Source organism: Hypanus sabinus, chromosome 10 (genome assembly GCF_030144855.1).
Source record: "Hypanus sabinus isolate sHypSab1 chromosome 10, sHypSab1.hap1, whole genome shotgun sequence".
Taxonomy (NCBI): domain Eukaryota; kingdom Metazoa; phylum Chordata; class Chondrichthyes; order Myliobatiformes; family Dasyatidae; genus Hypanus; species Hypanus sabinus.
The window spans coordinates 132,082,000-132,108,336 of record NC_082715.1 but is presented as its reverse complement, the minus strand read 5'-3'; the positions used below and the strand labels follow the sequence as shown (position 1 = coordinate 132,108,336).

The following is a 26,337-nucleotide window of genomic DNA, read 5'->3' as shown; positions in this document are numbered from 1 at the left end:
ACATATGTGTAGAATGCCTTGGGGTTTTCCTTTACGCTACTCATCATGTCCCCTTCTCGCTTGCCTTAGTCCATTCTTCAGCACCTTCCTGGCTATCTTGTCTGATCCTTGCTTCCTAAACCTTAAGTAAGCTTCGTTCTTTCTCTTGACTAAATGTTTGTACATCTCTTACCAACCACGGTTCCTTCACCCTACCATCTTTCCCTGCCTCAATGGGACAAACTTAATGCAGAGCCCCCAGCAAGTGTTCCCAAAGCAACATCCACATTTCCATTGTGCATTTCCCTGAGTACATTGTTCCCAATTTATGCTGCCAAGTTCCTCCCTAATTCAATCATTCTTTCTGTGTCATGTTATATGTCGTGGGCAATCATGGTCTTGACCATGATCGTTCTTGGCAAATTTTTCAACAGAAGGGGTTTGACATTGCAGTCGGAGATTGTCTGCTTGGCGCCAGTGTTCGCATAATCAAGGCTTGTTATACAGTATGCACCATCTGCTCACACAAGCATCCACCACCTGCTCCCATGGCTTCACGTGACCCGATCCAGTGAGGGGGAGGGGGGGGCTAAGCTGGTGCTGCACCTTGCCCAAGGGTGGCCTGCAGGCTAGCAGAGGGAAGGAGTGCCTTAAGCTTCTTTTGGAAGAGACGCATCTCCACTTCGCCATCCCAGTCCTGCCTAGAAGCATCATAATTTGGCCTCCTCCAATTGAATACTTTTCCAGATCGCTTGATTCCTACCCCTCTCCAAGGCTCTGATAAAGGTCAAGGAGTTGTGGTTACTGCCTCTGAAATGCCCATCGAGATGCATTTCAAATGAAAATAAAAATATCTTGTAAATGGCAGACTCTTAGGAGCACTAAAGTACGGAGGATATTCAGGTGCAGGTCCGTAGTTTCCTGGAACTAGTTACAAGTAGGTAGATGGTAAAGGTGGCAGAAGGCACACTTGCCTTCATTGGTCGGGACATGAAGTGTAAAAGTTATGTTGCAGCTGTATAAAAGTTTGGTAGGCTGCATATGGCATATCCTATGGCAGGAATGGTGTGGAAGCAGAGAGGATGCAGAAGAGGTTCACCAGGACATTGGCTGGATTGGAGAGTATTAGCTGTAAGGATTGCACAAACTTGGATTGATTTATTGGGAGTGTTAGAGGCTGAGGAGAGCCATGATAGATGTGTATAAAAATGATGAGCTGCAGAGGCAGAGTGGATAGTCAAGGTCTATTTCCTGGGGTTGAAATGTCAAGGAGAAGTGAAAGGAGCAAGGTTTAAAGATTGACAACACAATTTCCTTTACACAGAGTAATAGGTGCCAGCAAGGTGCTGCCAGGGAGGTGGTGGAACCAGCAATGTTTAATACAAATGCATGTACGAGCAAAGAATGAAGGGATACAGACCATGTGCAGGCAGGTTGTCAAAATTAATGCAAAATCAAATGTCTTCATAGCGAACAGAACCTCTACACTAAAGGGCCTATTCCTGTAAAATAGTCTTTACGTTCTCAGTCCAGCATCCATGACATGCTATGGATGAGATGCAAATAAACATCAGCACAAACCTGATATTTGTCCCTCACTGTCATTACTGTGAAGTGAGGGGATAACTTTGCAGCAGGACAAGTGCCTGTGAGGAGGGTGGAGGGAGGGAGATTGCTAGAGGATGGAGGGTGAGAAGAGGAGCAGGAAAGGCAGGTTCATTTGGGAAAGGTAAAGGGGGAATCGGGTAACACACACAAACTGCTGGAGGAACTCAGCAGGCCAGGCAGCATCTATGGAATAAAGTACAGTCAACGTTTTGGGCCACAACCCTTTGGCAGGGCTGGAGAAAAAATGCTGAGGGGTATATTTGAAAGGTGGGGGGAGGGGAGAGAGAAACGCCTGGCAATAGGTATAACTTGGAGGGGGAGGGATGAAGCAAAGAGCTGGAAAGTTGATTGGTAGATAGAAATCCATGGAAAAAAGGGAAAAAAGGAAGGGGGAGGAGCACCAAAGGGAGGCGATGGGCAGGCAAGGAGATAACATGAGAGAGGGCCAAAGGGATGGAAATGGTGAAAGATGGAAAGGAGGCATTACTGGAAGTCTGAGAAATTGATGTTCATCAGGTTGGAGGCTACCCAAACAGAATATAAGGTGTTGTTCCTCCAACCTAAGTGTGGCCTCATCCCGACAGTGGAGGAGGCCGTGAATGGACATATTGGAAATGGAAATTGGAACTGGAATTAAAATGGGTGGTCACTGGGAGATCCCGCTTGTTCTGGCGGACAGAGCGTAGATGTTCAGCGAAGTGGTCTCCCAATCTATGTTGGATCTCACTGATATATAGGAGGCCACACTGGGAGAGCTGGATGCAATAGATGACCTCAACAGACTCACAGGTGAAGTGTCGCCTCACCTGGAACAACTGTTTGGGGCCCTGAATGGTTGTGAGGGAGATGTAGGGACAGGTGTAGCACTTGTTTGCTTGCAAAGATAAGTGCCAGGAGGAAGATTAGTGAGGAGGGATGAATGGACAAGGGAGTAGTGTAGGGAGCGATCCCTGTGGAAACCAGAAGTGAGGGGAGGGTAAGATGTGTTTGGTGGTGGGATCCAATTGGAGGTGGCAGAAGTTTCGGAGAGTTATGTGCTGGACGCGGAGGCTGGTGGGGTAGTAGGTGAGACAAGAGGAACCCTGTCCCTGGTAGCGTGGCAGGAGGATGGGGTAAGAGCAGACATGTGTGAAGTGGAAGAGATGCGTTTGAGGGCAGCGTTGATGGTGGAGGAAGAGATACCCCTTTCTTTGAAAAAGGACATCTCCTTTGTTCTCGAATGAAAAGCCTCATCCTGGGAGCAGATGCGGCGGAAACAGAGGAATTGAGAGAAGGAGAATCAGATGTGAGGGTGGAGCTACGTCTCTACCAAAGGAGGATTAAGGCTCTCCTTCCCTCCACTAGCCTGCAAGCCATGGGAACAAGTGGTGGGTTGTGGTATGAGCCGATGGTGCGACCACTGGCACCAGGCAGACAATCTCTGAAGAGTAACGATAATGACTGGAGTCACCCATCTGGTGAAGACACTGCCCAGAAGGCAGCGATGGCAAGCCAGTTCTGTAGAAAAATGATCCACCACATCATATGACTGGGCACATAATGATGATGGTGAATGGGAGAGGGGTGTAAGTCAGAAAGTAGACAATGTGTGGAGATATTGGAGAGATTAGGAATGTTTGAAGGAGGGAGGTGATGCAAGAGAAAGGGTAGGGGAAGTGGAAGAAGGATGAAGCAGCAGAGAGCAGGGAGACCAGATAATGGAAGGGAGGGGACAATGGAGAAGGGCAAGGGAGACAGGTGGTGAAGGACAGAATTTGGATGTAAAGATATAAGAGAGAGAGGCGAGTTGGAATGGGGTTGGAGAGAGGGAGGAACAAGTCCAAGAACAGGGCTTTGGAAAATCAGGAGGAGTTGCAGAGAGCAGAGATAGGGTGCAGATTGGAAGGAGTGTAGTTTGGGAAGAGCAGGGTAAAGAAAAAGCAATGGAGAGAGGAGGGTGACCATGAATTTAGAGGGAAGGAGTGGTCTGAGGGAGGGTGTTAAAGGAGGAGTGTATGGTAGTGAGGATGGGGGGGTGGTGGTGAGTGAGGGAGAGTTAGGAGGAAAGAGGCAGCAAGGAAAAGAGGATGCAAAAACAGAAATATGCAATGAGGATACAGGGAGGACCAGGGTGGAGTGAGAGGAGGTGCAGAGGAAGGGAAGAAACTGGAGACAGGTGCTGGAATGCAAGCACTGATGCCTATTGGGGTCCAGTGTTGGGAAAGTTTGGGAGGGAAGTAGGGAGAGGGAGAGGGGGAGGGAAAGAGATTAGTGTAGTGGACTAGTGAATATGGGAAAAGAGACGAGGAATGTTATGTGGAAAGAAAAAAATGAAGGGGAGGGAGAGAAGAGGGAAGGATGGAGAGCAGGAGGCAGCAGGTTGGAGAGGAGGGTGGAGAGAGAAAAGGAGGGGTGGGTGGGAGAGAAAGAGGGAAGGTGGGAGACAAACAAAGGAAAGTGGGAGGGTAGAGAGGGGATAGAAGAAGATGTTAAGAGTGTGAATGCAGGGAGGAGAGATGGAAAGGCAGCAGAATGGGAGATTGGAAAGTTGAGACAGGAAAGGAGAAGAGACTGGGTGCAAGACACAGCAGGAGGAATGTCAGAGGCGGGGAATGTAAGTGGAATTGAAAAGGGAATTTGAAGGAATAGAATGGAGGGGATTCGGATGGATATTGGTAGAGGAGAGGAGGAAGTTAGTAGAGGGCATGCCAAGGGTGGGAAAGTTGGGGGGGGGGGGTCGTGGATGGACTAGGACATGGGAATGTGATGTAATGGTGGGAGCAGGTGGGTGAGGTGCGTGAGGAGGAAGAATGAGGGAAAGGGAAAGTTGAAGAAAGTGGTAGAAAGGATTGGCGAAGGCAGTAAGTGGAAAGGAAAGCAAGGGAAAACAGGGGTGGAGGGGGTAGTGAGGCAGGCAAGGAGGAGGGGTTGTTGACTTGGGCAGGTTGTCAGGAGCAAGGTGTGGGTTGAGCAGAGTCGAGAATGTTTAAGTGGGTAGCAAAGAAGGTGAAGTAAGGAGCAAAAGGAGTGAATGTCCAGAGGGCAGTGAGGGGTGTGAGGTACATGAGGGGAGTGGGAGAGTAGTGAAGGAGGGAAAGGGGAAGCAGAGGGAGAGGATGTAAATGAGGGGAGATACAGAGGGAGAGGATATAGATGTGGGGAGATGTTGAAAGGGGAGCAGAGAGAGGAAGATGATGTAAATGAGGGGATAAGTGAAAGGGGAGCAGAGGGAGAGATGTCGATGAGGGGAGAAATGGAAAGGGGCAGTAATGAGGTTGGGGGCAATCTAGGAGAGGTGCGGGAGCGGGGCGGTAGGAGTGAAAAGCAGTGGGACGGTGCAGGGGACGCGGAGGAATAGACGAGCAGCGAGAAAGGGATGGAAAATGGGATATCAGGAGTCGGTTTGGAGGGGGAGCGAGAGGGTGGGGCCGGGAGACAAGGCTGTCGTGGCCGCTGGGGCTGGGGACGGCTGCAAGCTGAAGCCCCTCCCCGCCGCTGCTGTCTCCGCCCCGGGCAGACTGTGTGTTTGTGTTGGGAAGGGGGAGGGTGGCAGCTCCTGGAATAAGTGGGCTGTCGGTAGAGCCCGTAACTCGCAGACAGACAGACAGAAGGAAGGAGAGGGAAGGGAAGGGGTAGTCTCTCGCTCTCCTCTCACACACATAGACAGGAGGAAGATGGCCGGCCAGCTGCAATCTTCACTGCTGACACCAGCCACATCTCCTCAGCCTCCCTCCTCATCTCTCCAATGACAGCCGACATTTGTCTCTCCTAGAGGCGGGGAAGAAGGGGGAGGGGGACAACAAAAAAAAAGGGACGAGAGGAAAAAAGAGAAAGAGGCTGTGGTAGAAACAACATCAACAACAACAAAAAAATCCAGACGGGCAGAAACCGGCGCCGTCACATTCCGGTTGGAGGAGGTGGAGGAGGAGGAGGAAGAAGAGGAGGAGGGAGGAGGCGAGCGGCTCCCTCCCTCCCTCACTCACCATGGCAGAGATGGAGAAGGAGGGAAGACCGCCTGAAAATAAGAGGAGCAGGAAACCGGCTCACCCCGTCAAGAGGGAAATAAACGAAGAGATGAAGGTACGGGTTGGTAGTCGCCTCATCTGGCGCCCGGCGCTCTGTTGTTTGCATCCACTGTCGAACAGAACACAAGGGGCATCTCTCTCTCTTTCTCCCTCCCTCTCTCTCTCTTTCTCCCTCCCTCCTGTCTCTCTCTTTCTCCCTCCCTCTCTTTCTCCCTCCCTCTCTTTCTCCCTCCCTCCTGTCTCTCTCTCTTTCTCCCTCCCCCTCTTTCTCTCTTTCTCCCTCTCTCCTTTTCTCTCTCTCTCTCTTTCTCTCTCTCTCTCTTTCTCTCTCTCCCTTTCTCTCTCCCTTTCTCTCTCCCTCTCTCTCTCTCCCTCCCTCCCTCTCTCCCCCCCTCTCTCCCCCCTCTCTCCCCCCTCTCTCCCCCCTCTCTCCCCCCTCTCTCCCCCCTCTCTCCCCCCCCTCTCTCCCCCTCTCTCCCCCTCTCTCCCCCTCTCTCCCTCCCTCTCTCCCTCCCTCTCTCCCTCCCTCTCTCCCTCCCTCTCTCCCTCCCTCTCTCCCTCCCTCTCTCCCTCCCTCTCTCCCTCCCTCTCTCCCTCCCTCTCTCCCTCCCTCTCTCCCTCCCTCTCTCCCTCTCTCTCTCTTTCTCTTTCACCCTCTCTTCCCTCCCCTCTCCCCCTCCCTTCCCCCTCTGCCTCCCCCTCTCTCTCTGTTCTCATTCTCTCATTTCAGTTGTTTGTAAACACTGAACCAGCTGAATTTTTCAATTTTAATATTAATTGCTGAGTTCTCCAAGATTTACCGTGCTTTTTCCTCATCTGTTTAACAATGGCCTTTAGCATCTCATAACATTTGGGAGAAAGTGATGTTTTGCAAGTTTGGGGGTACATTTGGAGATGGTGAGTGGGCATCATTCTGTATTTAATACCACCTTTATTCCTAGATCCAGAATGCAATTCTCTCCGTGGGTACCGAGTAATCCAGTCCCTGCAATTTTCTTCCAGCTTTTCTTCACACCCCTGTTTTCCTCTCTTCTTGCACCTAGGGGCATCTGGTTTGCTAAAGGCAGCTGTCACATTTTCTGATCAAAGAATAATTTTGCACCTCTCCCCTTTCTCTGAGTTATCCCAGTGTTTTATGCAAAAAGAATGTGATAAACTATTTGCTGTGTACAGTTTAATACAGATGTGTTGAGCTATGGCATTGTGGTGTACAGTGTACTACGGATGTTCGTGTGTTGAACTTATTTTTTCATTGGTCATTTGTGGCCTAAATTCCAATAAATGTTTAGAAGTGTCTTCAACTACTTAAAGACATTGTATTTTGGAGGTAAAAAACAATGGTTCTCACAGTTGTTATTACTGACAATACTTTATCTGTTTCCAAACAATTTCTATATGAAACTTAGAATTCTCCAAATAATAATTTTTTGAATGAACAAAACCATATTGCTTACCTCAAATCGCAGTTCAGAGCACTTGCAACATTATTTTTTCCTTCCTTTCACAAACAAGATCTTTGATCAATGTTATTTTATCACTTGTTATGATCGCTACAATATTAATAAGATTTTGCATTTGTACTTTTGTTGATCTGCATTGTATATTCTATTTGTTGACTTTGTTTACTGAGCTGTTAATTGTGGTTATGTCAAGGTTAGAGAATGATGATAATTTGATTTTGTTAAACTTGGTGTGTTCCTGTGCTAACTTCCTGGTGTGTCAGCATGGTAATGATGGTAAGGTCCTGCACTTCAAATGGAAAATCCCACATATTACTGTTTATTACTATTATTAAGGGATGAACTACTATTGAGAGATGTTTAAAATTTGTAAATTAAATCATAAGAATGTAAATCTTGTGTGGATCTTTCATTTAGGATTGTGAGGTTGATGAATTTTGAACAAGTTTCACTCTGAAATTTAATCCTGGTGGGTATAAGGGCAGACTGTGCGGGATAGCGGCTGGACCCTTTGGGGTTGTGTTGTTTATTTTGGCTGCAGCAGGACTCAGCGGTTTGTCGGATAGTCATTCCTCTGTAGCTGATGTTTGTCTGAGCTGTGGAGGAAGAAACAAAAGCAACGTTATGTTATGCGAAGGGTGCAGGGAAACGGGTGAGGCAGAGTTGTTAGGGGAAGGATTTGTTTAAATGCTGGGGCTCTTCATCACTCTGCAGATAACACTTCACTCCTGTGAATGTGAGCCAGGTTAAAGGATGATTTGGGGTAGAGATAAGCCATTGTAAGGTGAAGAGGTGTTAGGTCTGTGGTCTCAATAAGTTTATAAAAGGCATTTTGTCTAAACAGTATCTTTTCATAGATGTTGGCATTCTCACAAGCATGAAAAGACTGAAGATGGAAGTAATAAATCAATTACTCTTTTATGGAGTATCTACACAATAGAAAATTGATTACTGTCTTCTATTCATGGTGGACAAATTGTTCAAGGCAAACTAAAATGTATTTTGCACCTTTTATATTTCAGTTCAAATTCTATCAGCTAATATGTTTATTCAAAAGCTATCTAAATCTGTGTTTGAAACATTTCTCTATCATTTATAAGTGCGAATGTGTGAAAAGGATTCTCATTTAATTTTAAGAACACAATGTACCCTTGTGTGGATCTGTATCTGCAAAACTAGAAGAAAGTCTCAGTGTGTTTCCTTAATTTGACTGACTTTCATCTGGACTAGTGTAAAATAATCCTGGAAAGTAATCAGGGCAAAGCAGAAAGAAAGGAATGCATACAGCAATAGGCACTCGACTTGAGCCTAAGCTGTAAAAACTGTAACACGAGCATGCAAGGCAGATCAACTTTCAAGCTCTAAGGTAGAGAAAATGAAAGGGAAGTGGTTGGGGGGGTGAGGGAGGTAGGGGCACTAAGGAGGGGGGCAGTGGACGAGGGAGGAGAGAGACAAGGAATGAGAAAGACTCTTTGGGAAGTGGAGGAAGGGCCCCTCTGGGTAACTTGGCACAGGATTAGGGAATTTTATCATAGTGTACAGTGACCTACTCAAGTTACAGCTTATATGGGATCAAATTGCTTCCCTTGCTAGCAGAAATACAGGGAGTTTGGTGTGATTTTATTGCCCTCCTGGGCTAATTAAAAAAAAATTGGTTTGAGTTTTTGCTTAAGTCTGTGTATTTAAATAAATGTCTAGAAGTAGCCTTTAACATTGCATCATTTGTTTTGGAAGACAAGGGGTATTAGACTAATTTAGACAACAATTGTTTTTAGGTGTATTTATGATCATTTTAATGATGATGTTTGTCATTTTGAATTAATCTATTGATTTAGTAGTTAGTTCAAGTTAGAGGATGAAAGAATATAATTTCTCCAAACCTTAAACCATTGCTGGCATTTGAATTGTCATTTTTCAGTGATTTTTATTTACAAGACACCAATTGGGCATATTTAAAAGTCACATTTTGCAAACCATAATATTAAATTTTTGTGAAGACTTTGAAGTTTGGTCTGATTCAACAACATGATCATATTGCTTTTGTTCTGCAAGTTAATGGCATTGATGTCCACAGGTTTGGTATTGGTTGGGAAGTAAGAATGAGAATAAGAGTTGCAGATGTAGAATTCATCTGAATCTTTAACCCATATTTTTGTTAGATGTCTTGTAATGCTATATTCAGTACTTGCACAAGAAACAGTCTGGTATTCAATTATCCCTTAATTGAAATGCTTAGATTACATGGTGAAACAGATATGCCATTTTTTTTTAGGGTTGTCAGGGGTGGGGGTGGTGGCTTTGGAGGCTGCTTATTAGCCCCATTACTGCTGAATTTCTTAATGAACTCCATCGGCATAGTCCCTTCTGTTTATTGTGTCTTGTCTGTTCATCTTGGAATACTGCCTCCCCCATCATCCCTTTTGTTTTTGTGGGTTCCATCCATTGACACTACTTTCTAGCGTTCCCCTGCAAATGTTCTTTTAAGGGTGCATCACGTGGGAGCTGGACACGTTTATGTGAACTTCAGATGTGGGTGGGTGGGCTGCTTTGGTTGGAAGGTTGTCGTTGTTAACTGGGCTCCTTCAGCACTGTTCAGGTTGGTAAACTTTTGACAATATTTGCACATTGAAATAGGTGCTTCAACCAAAGTAAGTAACTTAAACAGGTATTCAAGTGATTGTTACTGTAACATTGAGAGTCTTAATTGTTTTAAGACGAAACTCTCAAGAAGCATTAGTAGAAAGGATATTTCCCCACCACCACTCCCCAACTCCATGACTCTCAAGTCCTCAGAGCCTCCATCTTTCTCCCACTGTACCTTCCCCGAACCCCTCAACCATCCCTTCTCCTCTGATGCGACCAACTCTCTTCCCCGCCCCCACCACTGATGACCCATCCTCCTGTCTCCGACTCTCCTCCTCTCTCAGACACCCCCACCTTGTTCTCTGCCTCCTCTGGATCTTTTCATCTCTGGTTGCTGACGAGACATCTGCTGGCTCAACTTCAGGTCTCCTGTCTATCCCCGAGCCTTCCCCCCTCTGAACGCATTGCCGTCCACTCTCCACGCCAATCAGAACCTTACTGTCAAATCCGTGAACAAAGGAGGTGCGGTTGTCGTGTGGCAAACTGACCTCTACCTTGCTGGGAGTCAGGTGGTAACTCGCGTATGCTTCCTCTGACCTAAACTTTGAAAAAGACCCACTCTGGACCATCAGGAAATTGTCTCCGACACCATCGCTAATATCATCTACTCTGGAGATCTCCAATCCGTTGCCACTAACCTTACAGTTCCCTCACCTGACACAGCTCGTTTCCACCTCTTACCCAAGATCCTCAAGCCTGACTGTCTGGGTAGGGCCATTGTCTGCCTGCTCCTGCCCCACTGAGCTTGTGTTCTCTCATACCTTGACCACTCTATCCTTCTTAGTTCAGTCCCTGCCCACCTACCTCCACAACACTGCACACGCTCTGGATCTCCTCAATAACTTTAAACTCCCTGGCCCTATCCATCTCATTTTCACCATAGAAGTCCAGTCCCCGTGCACTTCTATACCCCATCAAAAAGGCTTAAGTCTTTCCACTTCTTTCTCGACAAAAGACCAGACCAGCTCCCCTCCTCTTTCCTCGTCTATCTGGTAGAACTGGTTCTCACCCTCAGTAATTTCTCCTTCGACTTCTCCCACTTTCTCCAAACTCAAGGGGTAGCCATGGGCATCTGCATGGTCCCAGATTTGGCTACATGGAGCACTTCATGTTCTAAGCCTTCCCTGGTAAAGCTCCCCAACTCTTCCTGTGTTACGCTGACAACTGCACTGGAGCTGCTTTGTGCGCCCATGGTGAGCCCTTCAATTCCATCAACCTTGCCTCCAACTTGCACTCTGCCCTTAAATTCAGTTGGTCCACCTCTGACACCTCTCTCCCCTTTCTCGATCTCTCTCTGTCTCCATTTCTTGAGACAAGCTGTCAACTGATAGCTTTTATAAACCTCACAAAGGAGGAAAATCTCCAAATGCTGGAAATCCAAGCAGTGCACTCAAAATGCTAGAGGAACTCAGCAGGCCAGGCAGCACGTATGGGGGAAGAACAGTATAGTCGACGTTTCGGAAGGGTCTCGGCCAGAAATGTCAACTGTACTTTTTTTCCATAAATGCTGCCTGCCCTGCTGAGTTCCTCCAGGTTTTTGTCTTTGTGTTGCTCTTTTATGAACCTATTGATTTTCCAAGGCTATCTTGATGAGACATCTTCCCACTTTGTCTTCTGTAAGAATGCTATTCCATGTTCTCAGTTCCTTCATCTCCACCACAGCTGCTCCCCGAATGAGGTTTTGCTTTCCATGACTGTCCTCCTTCAAAAAAACGTGGTTTCCCTTCCTCCACTATTGATGCTGCCCTTATCCACATCCATTTCCCTGACGTCCATACCATGCCTTCTTCCCACCACCTTTCCAGGAATAGAGATTCTTTTGTCCTCCTCTATCACCCCATTAGCCTCTGATCCAACACATTCTCAGCAGCTTCTGCCATCTTCAACAGGATCCTACCTCCAAACACATCTTTACCTTCCACCCACTTCCCCCATCCGACTCTGCTTTCTGCAGGAATCATGCTTTCCATAATTTCTTTGTCCATTCATTCCTCTCCACTAATTTCCTTCTTGGCAAGTATCCCTGCAAATCACAGTAATGTTACACCTGCCCATTCACCTTCGCCCCATCACCAATTGGGGCCCCAAAAATGACCACCCAGGTGAGGCAACACTTCACCTGTGAATCTGCGTTAGGGTTGTTGGCTGTATCCAGTGCTCTTGATGCAGCCTCCTGTACGTTGGTGATACCCAAAGTAAATTGGGGGATCACTTCGTCGAGCATCTCCGCTAAATCAGCAATGTCGAATTTCTTGGCGGCCAGCCATTTTAATTACCATCTCATTTCCATATACGACATGTCGGTTCATGGCCTGCTCTGCCACAATGAGGTCACGCTCAGGGTGGAATAGCCTCACATTCTGTCCAGCTAGCCACCAGCAGGATTGCATGAACATCGATTTCTCCTTCTAGTATTTTCTTTTCTGCCCCCACTGGGCTCTTATCTCTTCTCCTCACCTGTGCCCCAGTGCCCCTCCTCCTTCCCTTTCTCCCATGGCCCACTCTGCACCCCTATCAGATTCCTCCTTTTCCAGCCCTTTGCCTTTTCCAACCATCACCTCCCAGCCTTTCTTCATTTCCCCCCTTCCCCACCCACCTGGCTTCACCTATCACCTTCTAGCCTGCCCTCCCCCCCCCACCTTTTTGTTGTGGCATCTTCCTCCTATCCCTCCAGTCCTGATGAAGGATCTCAGCCCTCGACTCTGTATTCATTTCTGAAGGTGCTGCCTGACCTGCCGAGTTCCTCCAGCATATTCTGTGAGTTGCTCTGGATTTCCAGCACCTGCAGAATCTCATGTGTTTATAACATTTCCATGCTGTGAATGAATGGTCTTAAATATTAAATTAGGAATTGTCTGTAATGCATTATCTCATTCATTTCAGGTATTCCTAAACAGGTACAATTAAATAAGTGTGCTCAGTTACCAAAATAAAACTTCAATTACTTTGTAATTCTTCTAAGAAATAAGCAACATGAGCTATTGAGGTAGACAGAATGGAGGATCCTAGGTTGAATCTGTGACTGGATAGTTCCAACCTGAACTGGGAGTTAATCTTGATATTCTTAGTTCAGGGATGGGGAAAATATACTACCCAATCTTAACTATCCTTACGACCTTACTGTCTTTATGTGTCTCAATATAAAAGGCCAAGTCAATCCAATTGGAATGGTGGTTGTTGGTGAGAATGTTCTGAATTTTACAACCATCATTCCTTTTACTCAGGATATAGAGAACTTCTGATGATCCAACACCCTCAGGGTTTTGCTGGTGTTGCTTGCAAGTTTTTTTGGAATATTGGATTTAACTACTATTAATACCCCGATACATTTGTATTTAATTTTTCTTTTAACTTGCGCACTGGTATAATAAATTTTGTAGTGAGCCTATTGAGTTTAACAAGAGCAAGAAAAAGAAGGCAGCGAGTTTCAGCTTTAAACACTTCAGCTTGTCGAAGTAGTTAGGATCCTGGTTCCAGCTGTAAACTGGGCCTGCATTCCAGACTCTGATTTTAGCCACACACTTGTCTCACAGTCTGGACCCCCAGCTCTGATCAAACAGCCCGTCCTATCTCCAGATTCTCTAGCAAGCATTCAAGACTAATGAATGAGCCAGTTGCCGAGCCATCGGGATTCCTAAACAATTGAGCTTTACTGTACCTAATAAAAGATATTAAGCTTCCCAGTTGAAGGCAAAAATGGGGATCTGTCCAATACTTGTTTCTGATGAATCTTTGGATATTAACTCACACAAGCCCCAAGCCCCGTTAAAAGGGCAAGTGAAAACTGTGACAGCGTGCCATGTTTTAATCCAAGAAAAGGTCATTGACCGGAAATACTGATTCTTTGTTTCCTCACAGACGCTGCCTTTTTTTTAGTGGGTATTTCTAGCAGTTTGCTTTCACTCACTTTGAGCGTGTTTAGTATTTCCTGCAGAAGGGTTTGATTGTGTACCATCACTTTTCAACTAAGTCTCTTCAATGCTGTGTACGAGGCAATGATTTCAATTCATTATTTTAATTGGTAGGAGACATCAAGGACAACCATGCCACAATAAATATATTTTGCTTTGCAAATATAATTCATCTTTTGCTAAGGCAAAGGTCATTCACATTGCTTTGAATTGTTTTAATCTGAAAATGATATAGTTGGGGAACTTTGTTTTGACTGGGAGCATAGGAACAGGCCATTCAGCCCACCATGTTTGTGCTGATTAAGATGCCAATACAAACCACTCCCGTCTGCCTACACATCACTCCTCCATTCTTTTCCTGTTCATGCGTCAGTCTAATTGTAGCTTGAATGTTACTACTGTATCTGCTTCCAGCTCTTCCAAAAACAAACCCGTATATCTCCCCATTCTCAAAAGTGCACATACTTTAATAATTCAGAGGTTCCCAACCTGGGGTGCACGGACTCCTCGGTTAGTGGTAGGGCTGCACGGCATTTTAAAAAAGAAAGGTTGGGAACCCCTGCTCTGATTGCTCTTCTCTTTCCATCTTTTCATTTCTCTCTACACCAGCTGTTTGACTTGAGGTTTCTTTTGCTCATTGGTCCAGTTGTGAGAACAAGTAAGGTAATGAAAGCTGCATTTCTGAGCAGGCACAGAGCATTGAATTAAGGGGCTGCATTGTGCACTACCTCTATGGTTTGGGGGGGGGGGCAGCAAAGAGGAGAGAAAATCGAGGAGAAGGTGGAGTTTGAGATCTCAAGGAAGAAACTCATATCAAATGTAAAGGATTAGAAAAATTACTGGATAAACAATGTGGGGTTTACTGCTGTAAAGTGTATATTTAAACAAAAGTTTTGAGGTATGGTTTGATTTCATATTCTGTTAAAATTGCTAACTGATTTGTGTTGCTCTGTCAGTAGCCTGACTGAACCCTAAAAGGTTAGTGATTTGCCATGCTCCTCCCCACTGAGTGTCAGGAAATGGCTATATTTAACTCAGATTAATCTCAGTGCAGCAATTTGAGGCTGTATTTCATACCACAAGGGTCCTGCTATTGATGTGATTTATGGTCCTAATATATCACCCAACCCTAGAGGCCAGGCAAGAGAACAATGTAGGTTTGGAGTCCCATTCCCAAGGGTGGTAGGTTATTTCTAAAGGTTTTTGAAAGATGTGTGTTTTTTTTTACTTCTGACCCTCTTTATGTCTCATCTAATCTCGCTCTCTGTGACTAAATTCATTTTGGCTCCAATACAGTGTTTCCTTCTATCATTTACTGCTTTTATCTTTCAAACATTCACTTTGGTAAACTAAACAAAAGAGCAGAGTATTTGTTAAATGGTGGGAGAGGGTAATGTCGATGCTCTCAGGGGCCTGGATGTGCTTGTACACAAATTGTTAAAAGCCAGCAGGTAGGTGCAAAAAGCCTTTAGGAAAGCAAAGGGCATATTAACCGTTAGTACACAAGAATACAGAAATCTTATAGTAGTTGCACAGGGCCTTGGAACGTCTCAACGGATGAATCATGCACCATTTTTGTATTCTGCTGAAAAGGTAATTTCTGATTATTCTCACATGTACCAAAACATAGTTTTAAAAAAACTTTGTTTTATGTGGCATCCATACAGATCTTTTGAAACATTAAGTACCTTGTGATAGCGCAAAGGAAAAATGGTAACAATGCAGAATATAGTGTTGCAGTCACAGGATAAGTGTAGTGCGGGGTAAGCTGCCAGGGCCACAGTGAGGCTGATTGTGAGATCAAGTTAATCTCTAAAAGACACAAAGTGCTGGAGGAACTCAGCAGGTCCAGCAGCATCTATGGAAAGCAGTACAGTCGATATTTCGGTCCGAGACCCTTCATCAGGACTAATGAAGGGTCTTGTCCTGAAATGTCGACTGTACTTTTTTCCATAGATGCTGCCTGACCTGCTGAGCTCCTCCAGCATTTTGTGTGTGTGTGTTGCTTGGATTTCTAGTGTCTGCAGACTTCTCTTGTTTATCTCTGCAAATGGTCATTTTAAGAATGTCCCTGTTACAGAGGGATGTACAAGGAGAGAGTGAGTTGATTGGGAATATAATCTCATGAGTTGTGATCTAATTAAAACAATTAAAAAGAGGTCATGATTTTGGAATAGGACTGAGATGAGGAAAAATTTCTTGGTCAGACTTTGGAAATGAGCTATAAAATTGCATTTCCAACAATTTGTGGTGTTACAATTAAAAAATCTTGAGATACTGATGGATATTGAGTTGAGTGAAGGAGACTGTAATCAAGTGTATTGTTTTACTGTGGATCACATTGTCATCATCTGTTTTTTTTTAACATAATCCCAACATGAGCCTTGCAAATGGGCATTAGCACTTCAGCAGTGCCAGTTCGTCCAAGCTAGATTTTGGCACTATTGTAGGTGCCCCACTTTTACTTTATCCTGTTAAAAGGGCAAGAATGAAGCAGTTGAAGATAGCTGGGCTGACGATGCTTAACTCCCTAATTTCACTCCAGCAGTGATCTTTCTTTGCAATGCTTTCTCTCTGAAGTCCATATGCAGCTTGGTGTATGCACCTTCATTGTAGAAATGGGACCCTTAGCTGCTGAAGAATGTCTGCTTGGACTAGACTTGGTTTTGCTTGGGGCCCTTGAATGCTGTGATTATTGTTGGAATAACTGTTGATCCTGGCATTCAGCTTTTCTCCACGTTCGTTCTGTATGTGACAAGTCGGCATTTGAGTGTTTCTGGAAGAGAATCTGAACTGTGGGTTAGTGAGCGAGTTATTGGTGAACCTGTGCCAGCAGATGGCTCCATTGATTTTTTTTTTGACTGGCAATCATATCAACTGCTGGCTGGCATTGTCCCACAACGTAAAGGATGACCTTCTCCTTTGGATTTGTGTGTCCTGAGGTAACTGATGAGGGCAGTGTGGGAATTGTAGACTCTCGCAGGGCTGGAGCATGGCAATGGTGGGACGAGGTGGGAGCTGCTTGACAGGATGTGAGGGCTATCTGTGAGTGCTGCACTCCTGCTCGTTATTCTGGACTTCAGTGATATGAATCTGGAGTTTGGCAATGCTTTTGGTTGCCGAGGGTAAGGTTAGACTTGATACCTGGCACATTTCTGTTCAAAGATGTTCAAAGTAAAACTTATTATCAGAGTACATACATTCACCACATACAACCCTGAGATTCTTTTCCTGCGGGCATACTTAGCAAACCTCTAGAACAGTAACTGTAAACATCAGGAACTGTTAACTGTTAAAAAAAACTGTGCAAATGCAGATATGAATAAATAGCAATGAATAATGAGCATGAAAGAACAATACAACAGAGTCCTTAATTCAGATTCAGTTTATTGTCATTTAGAAACCACAAACGCAATGCAGTTAAAAAATGAGACAACGTCCCTCCAGAATGATATCACAAAAGCATATGACAAAACAGACCACACCAGAAAATCCACATAATGTTTGGCAATCCCCAGTCCAGAGTCCGGAAAGGCTGCTGCATATTAATATCGTGCTACCGTCTTAGCGCGTGCCCCGGAAAGGAGCTCCAACTCCACCAGACAAAACAAGACCAAAAACTAAAGCTACAAGACCTGCACAAAACCACATAGTTACAACAGTGCAAACAATAGCATAATTGATTTAAAAAAAACAGACCATGGGCATAGTAAAAATAGTCCAAAGATGTTAAAAGACTATAAGTTCAAAAGAAATCACTACACAGTTTCCACAAGTCCCCAGGGTCCCGACAGACTCGCCATCCCACACCGGCGGCAGAAGGGATTGAGTTTAGCTATCCACCTTTTGTTCAGGAGCCTGATGGTTCAGGGGTAATAACTGTTCTTGAACCTGGTGGTGTGAGTCCTGAGGCTTTTGTACCTTCTATCTGATGGCTGCAGCGAGGAAAGAGCACGGCCTGGGTAGTGAGGATCTTTGATGTTGGACACTGCTTTTCTATGGCAGTGTTTCATGTAGATGTGCTCAATGGTTGGGAGGGCTGTACTTGTGGTGCACTGGGCCGAATCCACTTCCTTTTGTAGGATTTTCCATTCAAAGGCATTGGTGTTCCCATGCTGGGCCGTATTGCAGCCAGTCAAATTTTTTCAGTCCATACCTAAAATGTTGTTTAGGTTTTGCTGTGTGCTGCTGACATGGGTTGGAATTGTGATCATTACATAGTTATCAGAAAATATTCCTACTTCTCACCTTATTGTGGACGAAAGTCCTTAGTGAAGCAGCTGAAGGTGATTGGCTTCAGAACACTAACCTGAGGAAATCCTGCTGTGATGTCTTTGGGGATAATTGATCTCCTGCAATAACACCAACCTTCCTTTGTGAGACAATTGTTCCTATGAATTGAACAGGGTTGCAGTCTCTTCACTTTTAGTATCGATCTTTCTTATTAGTGTGTAGCCACTGTCCTATTTTCCCTTTGCCTGTTAATTTGTGTTCAGTGCGCCTGCCTGCTGCTTATTGTCGCGGGAAGTTGCATCAAATTAGTGAGATGAATGATATCCTTATTGGTAGTGAGCTTGGATGTTAGTTCAGCACGATCATTTACTTTACAGTCATGCCTCAAGATGCTTTTGCAGTAATTTTGGGTTCTTCGACATCCATGGTGTTGATGATGGAGCTAAAAATGGCTTGCTGGATTACGCATTATTACAAGGTGTGGCCAGAATGGCTTTCGGTATTGCATCCATGCTGTATATTAAACTGCTGCTGGACTCCTGTCCTGATGCGATGGAAGGTTGAAGGGGACATTGGACAGTGTGGTTCCAGATTGTAGCGTTACAAGCCATTCCTGTGTTTACAGCGTCTGTCTTATGGACACACCGACAGACAAGTGAGCTTCCATAATCTCGTTATATTCAAACGTGCAAAGCAATGCATACAAAATGTGGCGGGACAAGCAGCATTTATGGAAAAAGAGTGAACAGTTGATGTTTTGGGCCGAGACCCTTCATCCACAATGTGCGTGCATAATGTTTGATCCTATGACTTGAGGAACTGGTTTGCGCTTGCTTCACTCTTAATAATTGATCTTCCTTGTCTTAAGTGCTTTTAATGCCATTGGTTACAATAATGTGGAGCTGTTATCATATCATTGTAGCGTATTTTTCAACTGACAGACATCTACAAAAACTGACTCCATTTGTTACCTGGACATTACCTATTACTAATTCTGCTGGTGCCTTCTGTTTGTGGTTGGTTTCCATGGCTTTGTAGGAAATAAACTGATGACTTGGTTATGTTTTGGACTCCCCAGGATATCTCTGGGGTTCTTTCATGGCCTCATACAGAGTGTAGGGTACTTTTTATGTATTCCATGCGTGGAGAAATGGAGTACAAGGTGATAAGTGGGATGCTGAATATGTACATCAGCTTTCTGTATAATTAGTACACAGGAGTACTACTCTGGGGACCAGGTTCTCCTTTGCAGTTAAGAGGATTCTGTGTCAATGCTTTTGTGTTGTTGAAGTACAATATATGCATCTTCACTGATAATTTCGAAGATAATCATTCAACTTGGAAAGTGGTTAGGAGGTTCCTTCGACATGTTGATTGGCAGGGTTATCACCCTGGAAGGCTCAAACAAATGATGACAAATATTCCGTTTCCGTGGTCAAATTTCAACACTTAGTGTTGGGATGTGCAAACTTGTGACCCCTGCTAGCACATTCAGCACGCAGGTTACAGAGAGCAAACTCACCCGCTCTGAAAACCGAGTGTCTGAATGCCAGGTCAATGTACGAGTAAACTGAAGGGTTAAAACGTGAAAGTAATCTTGAAATGGATGGTCCTTTATTACAAGTCAAAGAGAAAAGGGTTTTAAAAGAGGAGAGTTCCTTAAGATTGTCAAAGCCAGGGTAGGTAGTAGGGATAAGCTCCCAATTGCATGCATTTCAAAAGGCCTCTGACAGTCAAGTCCTGCTCCTGGCCTTCATGTGTGGCTTAGCTACTGAGCCCAGCGGAATTATTTCTACTGACAGAAGAAGGGGCAAAGTCGGTTACTTGGGCTGATGGCGCTTGTCAGCCCTGGTTGTCAGCTCCTCTTGGAAAGCTCTGATCTCAATCCTCCGTTGCCTTGCGTCTGTACTCACTCAGGAGTAAACCCCAGGGTGGGGGGGCGGGGTGGAATCCAGAACTGACGACCCTAAGGCAGCCCTGCTTTGAGTTAAATGCTGACTGGCAACTCGTGCGATGCGGCTGGTGCCAAACTGCATCCATCTCTGCCATTCCTTTGCATGGAAAAGGAGAGCCTCCTACATGGCCAGCAGCTTGCTCTCGAAGTTCCAATAAAAGTTAAAAGTACATTTATCTAAGTTGTAATCTGTATATAACTTAGATATTCATGCTTCAGCCACAAAACTAAGTAACCCAAAAGAACCTATTTTTTATAAAAAGACCATCAAGTACCCAATGTACAGGAAAAAAACAAATCGTGCAAGCAATAAAAGTCAGCAAGGAATACCGAGAACTGAAGATCACCAAAGTGAGTCCACAGCTACAAAGCCAGTCATCACTGTAGTCGGTCCAGGAGTCCGTTAGTAGCAGGCCACAGCCGTGGCTTAACGCAGAGACGAGTAAACACCGCGGGGCAGTGAGCTGATCACCAGCCCGTCACTCGCCTCCGACCCCAACACCCTGACCTTCTCAGTCTGCCCCAGCACTGAGGTCGGCAACCTGCGGCTCCGGAGCCACATGCGACTCTTTGATCTCTGTGATGCGGCTCCCCGTGGTTTGTTAGCTTTTGAAATGTAATTTGAAATTTGAAGATTATGGTGATCTTGTACAATCTGAAAACTTTGTGGAGACACCGTTTCCTGGCACATCCGAACCGGCTCACAATTAGCCACCGTTCCGGCTAAGGGAGATAGCCTACGGGGGTTTGTGAGTACATGTCTTTTGGAGCATCCGCGCCCACGGGGACGGGTTGAGGGAGGCTTTAAAGCAAGGCTGTTTAGTTCGAATAAAGTTACCTTTGACTGCAGTCATTATTTTAGCGCTGCGTGTAGCGCTACACCACTACAACGTGTTTTTTTATCGCTATTAATATACATCACCACTGCCAATGCCTGACACCCGCCAGTGCGCGCATTCTTTTAATTCTTCGATCCAAGGTAGGCTAACTATGGAGTAACCTTCAACCCAACGTCTTTTTTTCGGAGTTCAAAATGTTTTTGTTGCATGCAGAAATGTAATTTCGTTTTCTCTGCAGGAGTTCATCAATTTCATAAATGCAACACATTATAGTTTGTTTATACATAGCATAAAGGCAAAAAAAACCCGTTGTATGCAGTGTTATTTCATTTTGTGGCTCCCAGTGTTTTCTTTTCTATGGGAAATGGGTCCATATTGGCTCTTCCAGTGGTAAACATTGCCGACCCCTGGGCCAAACGTATCTACTTATTGTACTGCCCTGGCTTGCATATCATGTAGACAGCTGGGATGTAACGTCTGTGGTTGACCCTAGTCAACGGAGGGCCTCATCTTAAAAGCAAGTAACAGTTATTTTTGTTCTACAAGACATGCTGCTTACCAATTTTGAGAACAAGAATTCTTGGGTTCTTCCTACGTACACCGATGTGGAAAGGATGTGAGTAGCTTTTCCAGATTAATTGCTGAGAATGTATCCATTGATGCAAACACTGAGAACAGCTCTCCTTCAAGCCTTTGAGGCCCGGAAAAGATGTGGAACGCAAATGCAGCGGGACGGAGGCATCTGGAGTTTAATGACTAAATTGGTAGACTACAGATTGAGCAAACTAATCTGATGGCCTGTTAACAAGCTGGAAAATAAAAATCAGTCACTTAATTGTATTGCTGTTTCCTCGAACCTGGCATTGTGCAGACTGCTGCTGTATAATCATTATCATCATCATGTGTTGTGTCGTATGACGTAGGTGATCGTGGTCCCATGACCATCATTGTTCTTGGCAATTTTTTCTGCAGAAGTGGTTTGCCATTGCTTTCTCCTGGGCAGTGTCTTTACAAGATGGGTAACACCGGCCATTATCAATACTCGTCAGAGATTTGTCTCCTTGGCATCAGTTGTCACATAACCAGGGATTGTGATATGCACCAGCTGTCATTGGATCATCCACCATCTGCTCCCATGGCTTCATGTGGCCCTGATCAGGGGACTAAGAGATTCTGCAGACGCTGGGATCTTACGGCCCGAAACGCCCACTGTTTATTTCCCTCTGTGGAGGCTGCTTGACTTGCTGAGTTCCATCAGCATTTTGTGTGTTACATTAACAATCCAACCTCCTTAAATTAAGAGATATGAAGTCTAATTCTTTGCCAAGTACATTTGACCTCAAACAGACATTTGATTTGTTCTCTTGACATCCATGACTTGTATATAGCTGTTCTGATTTCTAAGGCATATTTCTCCAGCTATTGGTGCTCCCTGCTGTGATTGTTGAGCATATTATTTGTAATATCTGAATTTATAATCTGTGGTGGATATAGATATTAATAAATAGTTTTTCCTCTTGGGGCAAAGTTGCAGAATAAGGGGCTGCTGATTTAATATAAGATTTCTTTTGAGGGGGTGTGAATTATTTGACTTAGCTACTAGGCTCTTAATTCTACCATTCATTTATTATGACTTCAAAAGTTATTTTTGCACGACAATCTTTGCACCATTCTGTTGTGTTCCACTTACCATTGTATTTGTTTTAGTATTTGCTCTGTGAATTGCTTCTTGCTCGCACCCTGGTGTATGCAGCAATAATCTGGATCTGCACGGGTCTGTCAGGGCTGTGTTTGAATATATTCAAGGCTGACACAGACTTTTCTTCTGCAGGAGAGACAAGAGGACAAAGAACGCAAAATTGCAGCCAAGTCCTGTTTCAGGGTTTTCACCTGAAAAAATTGACCATCCCTTAGCCTCCACAGATGCTGCCTGACCTGCAGGTCCAGATTCCTGCACCTGTAGTCTTGTGTCTGTAGCGAATGACTAAAATTTGCCACTCGGTACAATGTGTTTCATTTCTAAGTAGATTCAGTCTGAACGGTGAACGACATTCCAATTCTGCACTCTCCAGCTGGTGGAAGTGATCTCTCTGTATTTTCCCTGTACAATTCCTGGCAGAATCCTCAGAAGTAAATTATCAATCTTTGAATATGGTTCGCTGCGTTTAATTGTTGAATTTCCTCTGAGAGGATCAGGGATCAATTTTATTCCCTGTATATTTACATATATTAGCCATTTGCCGTAGTGCTGGCTGTGCATGCAACAAAGAACATTCAACAACTGTAAAGAATTGCAAGTATGGATGTGGAAAAAGACCTGTATAAATACAAGTTGAGTACTCCTTATCTGAAATGCTTGGAGCGGGAATGTTTTGGATTTTGGAATACATAATGAAATAGCCTGGGATCTCCATCATTTCCCACTCTGTATTTACCTGGCTACTGGTAAGCTGTCTTTTATCGTACACTTGTTCATCACACACATGTGAACAGTAAAAGTTATTACATATCATTAATATAATGAAAATATCATGTATGCAGGGTAACAAAAGCAACATTGAGAGAATACCTGAAACAGCTTTTGAACAACAACCAACAATTGACAGGTTTTCAGTCTCCACCTGTGATCCCATGTTTTACTTACAGTATAAAACAACCAGTATTGTAGACTTGTTCTGCTGTTAGGCAATGTTCACTTTGCTGGCGAACCTACTCTTTCAAAACACGATCGAGATCTTTATTTTTCACTTTATGCCGTTTTTTTTTCTATTTTTCATTAACTTGTGTTCATCAATAGTGTCATGAAACTTTCCAGAAGGGAGCTTTTGGAAGAGGCAGCTCACTGGGTGGGTAGTGTCTGCAATGATCTTCCCTGACAGCTTCTTTGTCCTGGACTCGTACAGGTCCTGTGTTGATGATGGGCTGCAGCCAATGACCTTTTCAGTTGACCTGACGGTTCGCTGCAGTTTTTGCATATTGTGAGAAGATGCTGCACCAAACCACATTAGTCAGTAATGGGTGATATGAGGACACTCTCTGTGATGTCATTGTAAAATTACATCATTATGTTCTGGGGAGGGTGGAATTTTACCAATTGCCACAAGAAGCACATCCTCTACTGACCCCTTTTATTAGTGAAGGGGATGTGGTCCTCCCACATAAGGTTCTGTAGAATAATGATGACCAGGATCTGAATCTTGTAACTGTGCTAACCACTTCTCTCCTGAAGCCAAGAGGTATTTCCACAGTTTGAGGGCATTCAGCTCCAAGTTGTTGTCAGAGTACCAGCTTGTTCACATCCTGGTGGTACAGTACTTGGATTTGTCGCCTCTGCTGATTAGTCCAATGACAGTGGTATCATCCACAAACTTTATCGGTTTAACTGATGGATCACAGGCGAGGCAGTCGTTGGTGAGCAGGGAGAATAGGAGGGAGGCAAAGAACACGTCCCTGTGGCACATCAGTGCTGAGCGAGCAGAATGTGGAGATGTGATTGCCTAGTCCCACGCACTGCCTCCTGTCAGAGAGGAAGTTTGTGATCCATCTGCAAAATGGGACCTGGTATGTGAAACTTGGTGAATTTCTCTTGTGGAAGCTCAGGGGTGATGGTGAAGGCTGAGATGAAGTTGAGAATGAGAATCTGGATGCAGGTACCTGAGGAGTTGAGGTGCTGCAGTATGAAGTCCTGACTGATGTTCCTCTATTTAGAGAGAGCCCAGAATAGGCCCCTGAAGCTCTTGGAACTGCATTGCCCAGCAGCCCACCGGTATAACCTTAGCTTAATCACAGGACAATTTACAGTAACGAATTTACCAATGAATCAGTGTGTCTTTGGACTATGGGAGGAAACCATAGCAGCTGGAGAAAACCATTTGTTCCACGTGTAAAAACTTCTTACAGAGGATGACAGGATTGAACTCCGAACTCTGGGAGGTGTAATAACGTCGTGCTAACTGCAATGCTACCATAGCATAACTGTATCATCTACAGGTCTGTTGGTTCTGTAGGCAAACTGCAGCTGATCTAGAAAATTTTGAGTTATGGGTTTGCAAAATGACATGAGCAGCTTTTCAGAAATCTGCATTATGGCTGATGTGAGCGCATCTTGCCTGTGACCTTTGAGTCCAGTGATCTTTGACTTTTTTTTCCGGCTGGAATAATAACAGATTTCTTGATTCATGCTGGAACAGTGCCTAGTTTAAGAGACTGATTGAAAATATCTGTGGAGAGTGTAGACAGCTGGTTAGCGAGCAACCAAAGAGAAATGTTTTCAGGTAAATCAACTAGTCCAGATGCGGGACCTACCACACTGTCTCATGAGTCATAAAGTTGTGGGATTTAATCCCGCTGCAGAGACTTATGCACACACAAGAGTCTACAGTACAGTACCAAGAGAGAGTTGTACTTTTGTGTGTGAGATGCTTCAAGCCCCATGTCCATTCTTGCAGCTGAGAAATGGAAGCTTTTGCAAAGAAAAGCAAAGTATGTTGCTGATCTTTTGAGCAACATAACCAAAGCAGATTACCTGGTCGCTATGTTCATGGGAATTTACTACATTCAGATTGGGAGCTGCCATCAGACCACAAGGATTTCATTGGGTGCATGGGTCTAGGGCTATATAAATGCAAGTTTGGCAGTGTTCTGTATTGCTTGCCATCAACAACTAACAACAGAACAATATAACTATTGCTGTATGGCTTATATTGTTCAATGCTATTTATCTTTGAAGTATGCACGGTGTGTAAGATACTAATTAAACAGAGCAAATATTTGCCTAGACTATTACCTTGTGAGTAAGAAAAACTTTCACAAAGAAGTCTTGAATTGAAGGTAGGTGGAGCACAAGGACATCAAGAAAGTTAAAGAAACAAATTTGATGAAGATAATGGTGATAGGGGCAATGTAGGGTGGCTGGTGGCTGAAGGCTGTAACAGATGAAAAACAATGAAAATTATAGTTTTCCAGTTAGATTACGGTTGAGATGAGAGGAGGCAGACAAAATATGAAATTAAAAGATGGAATGAGGCATTAGATAAGTTTGCAGGTCTGAATGAGGATGCTGAGATCTACAAGATCATGTTGTCGTTGGTGTATGTTCCACATAATGTAAGATTTCACACTTGTAACTGTCAAGACTACTTAATTGGGGATTATTGAAGTTTCTATTTGTAGTCTTGACTTTCTGATTTGAATTTCAGACTTGAATTCCACATTTTAGATCCAAAATGCCACTTTTAAGCCTCTTCTCTCTTCCTATTGTTAGATTTAAACCTCCTCTTAGATCAATCTAACCAGTCAGTCTAAGTTGATCTCCATTTTTTCCTGTCATCTATGTGCCTATCTAAGAGTTTCTTAAGTTTCCCTAATAATTTTGCCTCTACCACCACACTTGGTTCCGTGCAACCGCCCCTTTCAACGTTTTAATAAAAACGCTTACCCAGGGCATCCCCCCGTACATTCCTCCGATCACCTTGAAGTTATGTCCCCTTGTATTAGCTATTTCCATCCTGAGAAGTCGTCTCTGGCTCTCCACTTGATCTATTCTCTTAACATCTTTTACACCTCTATCAATTTACCTCTTGTCCTCCTTTGCTGTAAAGGCAGAAGCCCCAGCTCACTCAACCTGTCCTGATAAGACACGTGCTCTCTGAGCCAGGCAGCGTCCTGTAAATCTCCTTTGCACCTTCAACGTGCTTGCTATAATGA

General features: G+C 44.4%; 1 protein-coding gene across 4 annotated transcripts in view; it reads left to right on the top strand.

The window, feature by feature from the left end:
* Positions 1 to 4,668: 4,668 nt before the first annotated feature.
* Positions 4,669 to 26,337, top strand: part of sobpa (sine oculis binding protein homolog (Drosophila) a) — a 310,007-nt gene continuing 288,338 nt past the window's right edge. Inside the window, exon 1 of one of the 4 annotated variants that reach the window (XM_059983000.1) lies at positions 4,669 to 5,646. Coding sequence is in view for 3 of the 4 variants with exons in the window: in XM_059982996.1 (XP_059838979.1) it covers positions 5,551 to 5,646 (96 nt within the window). In the remaining variant the exon portion in view is untranslated. The remainder of the gene's footprint in view (positions 5,647 to 26,337) is intronic. The other 3 variants (XM_059982996.1, XM_059982997.1, XM_059983002.1) reach the window with 3 other exon arrangements.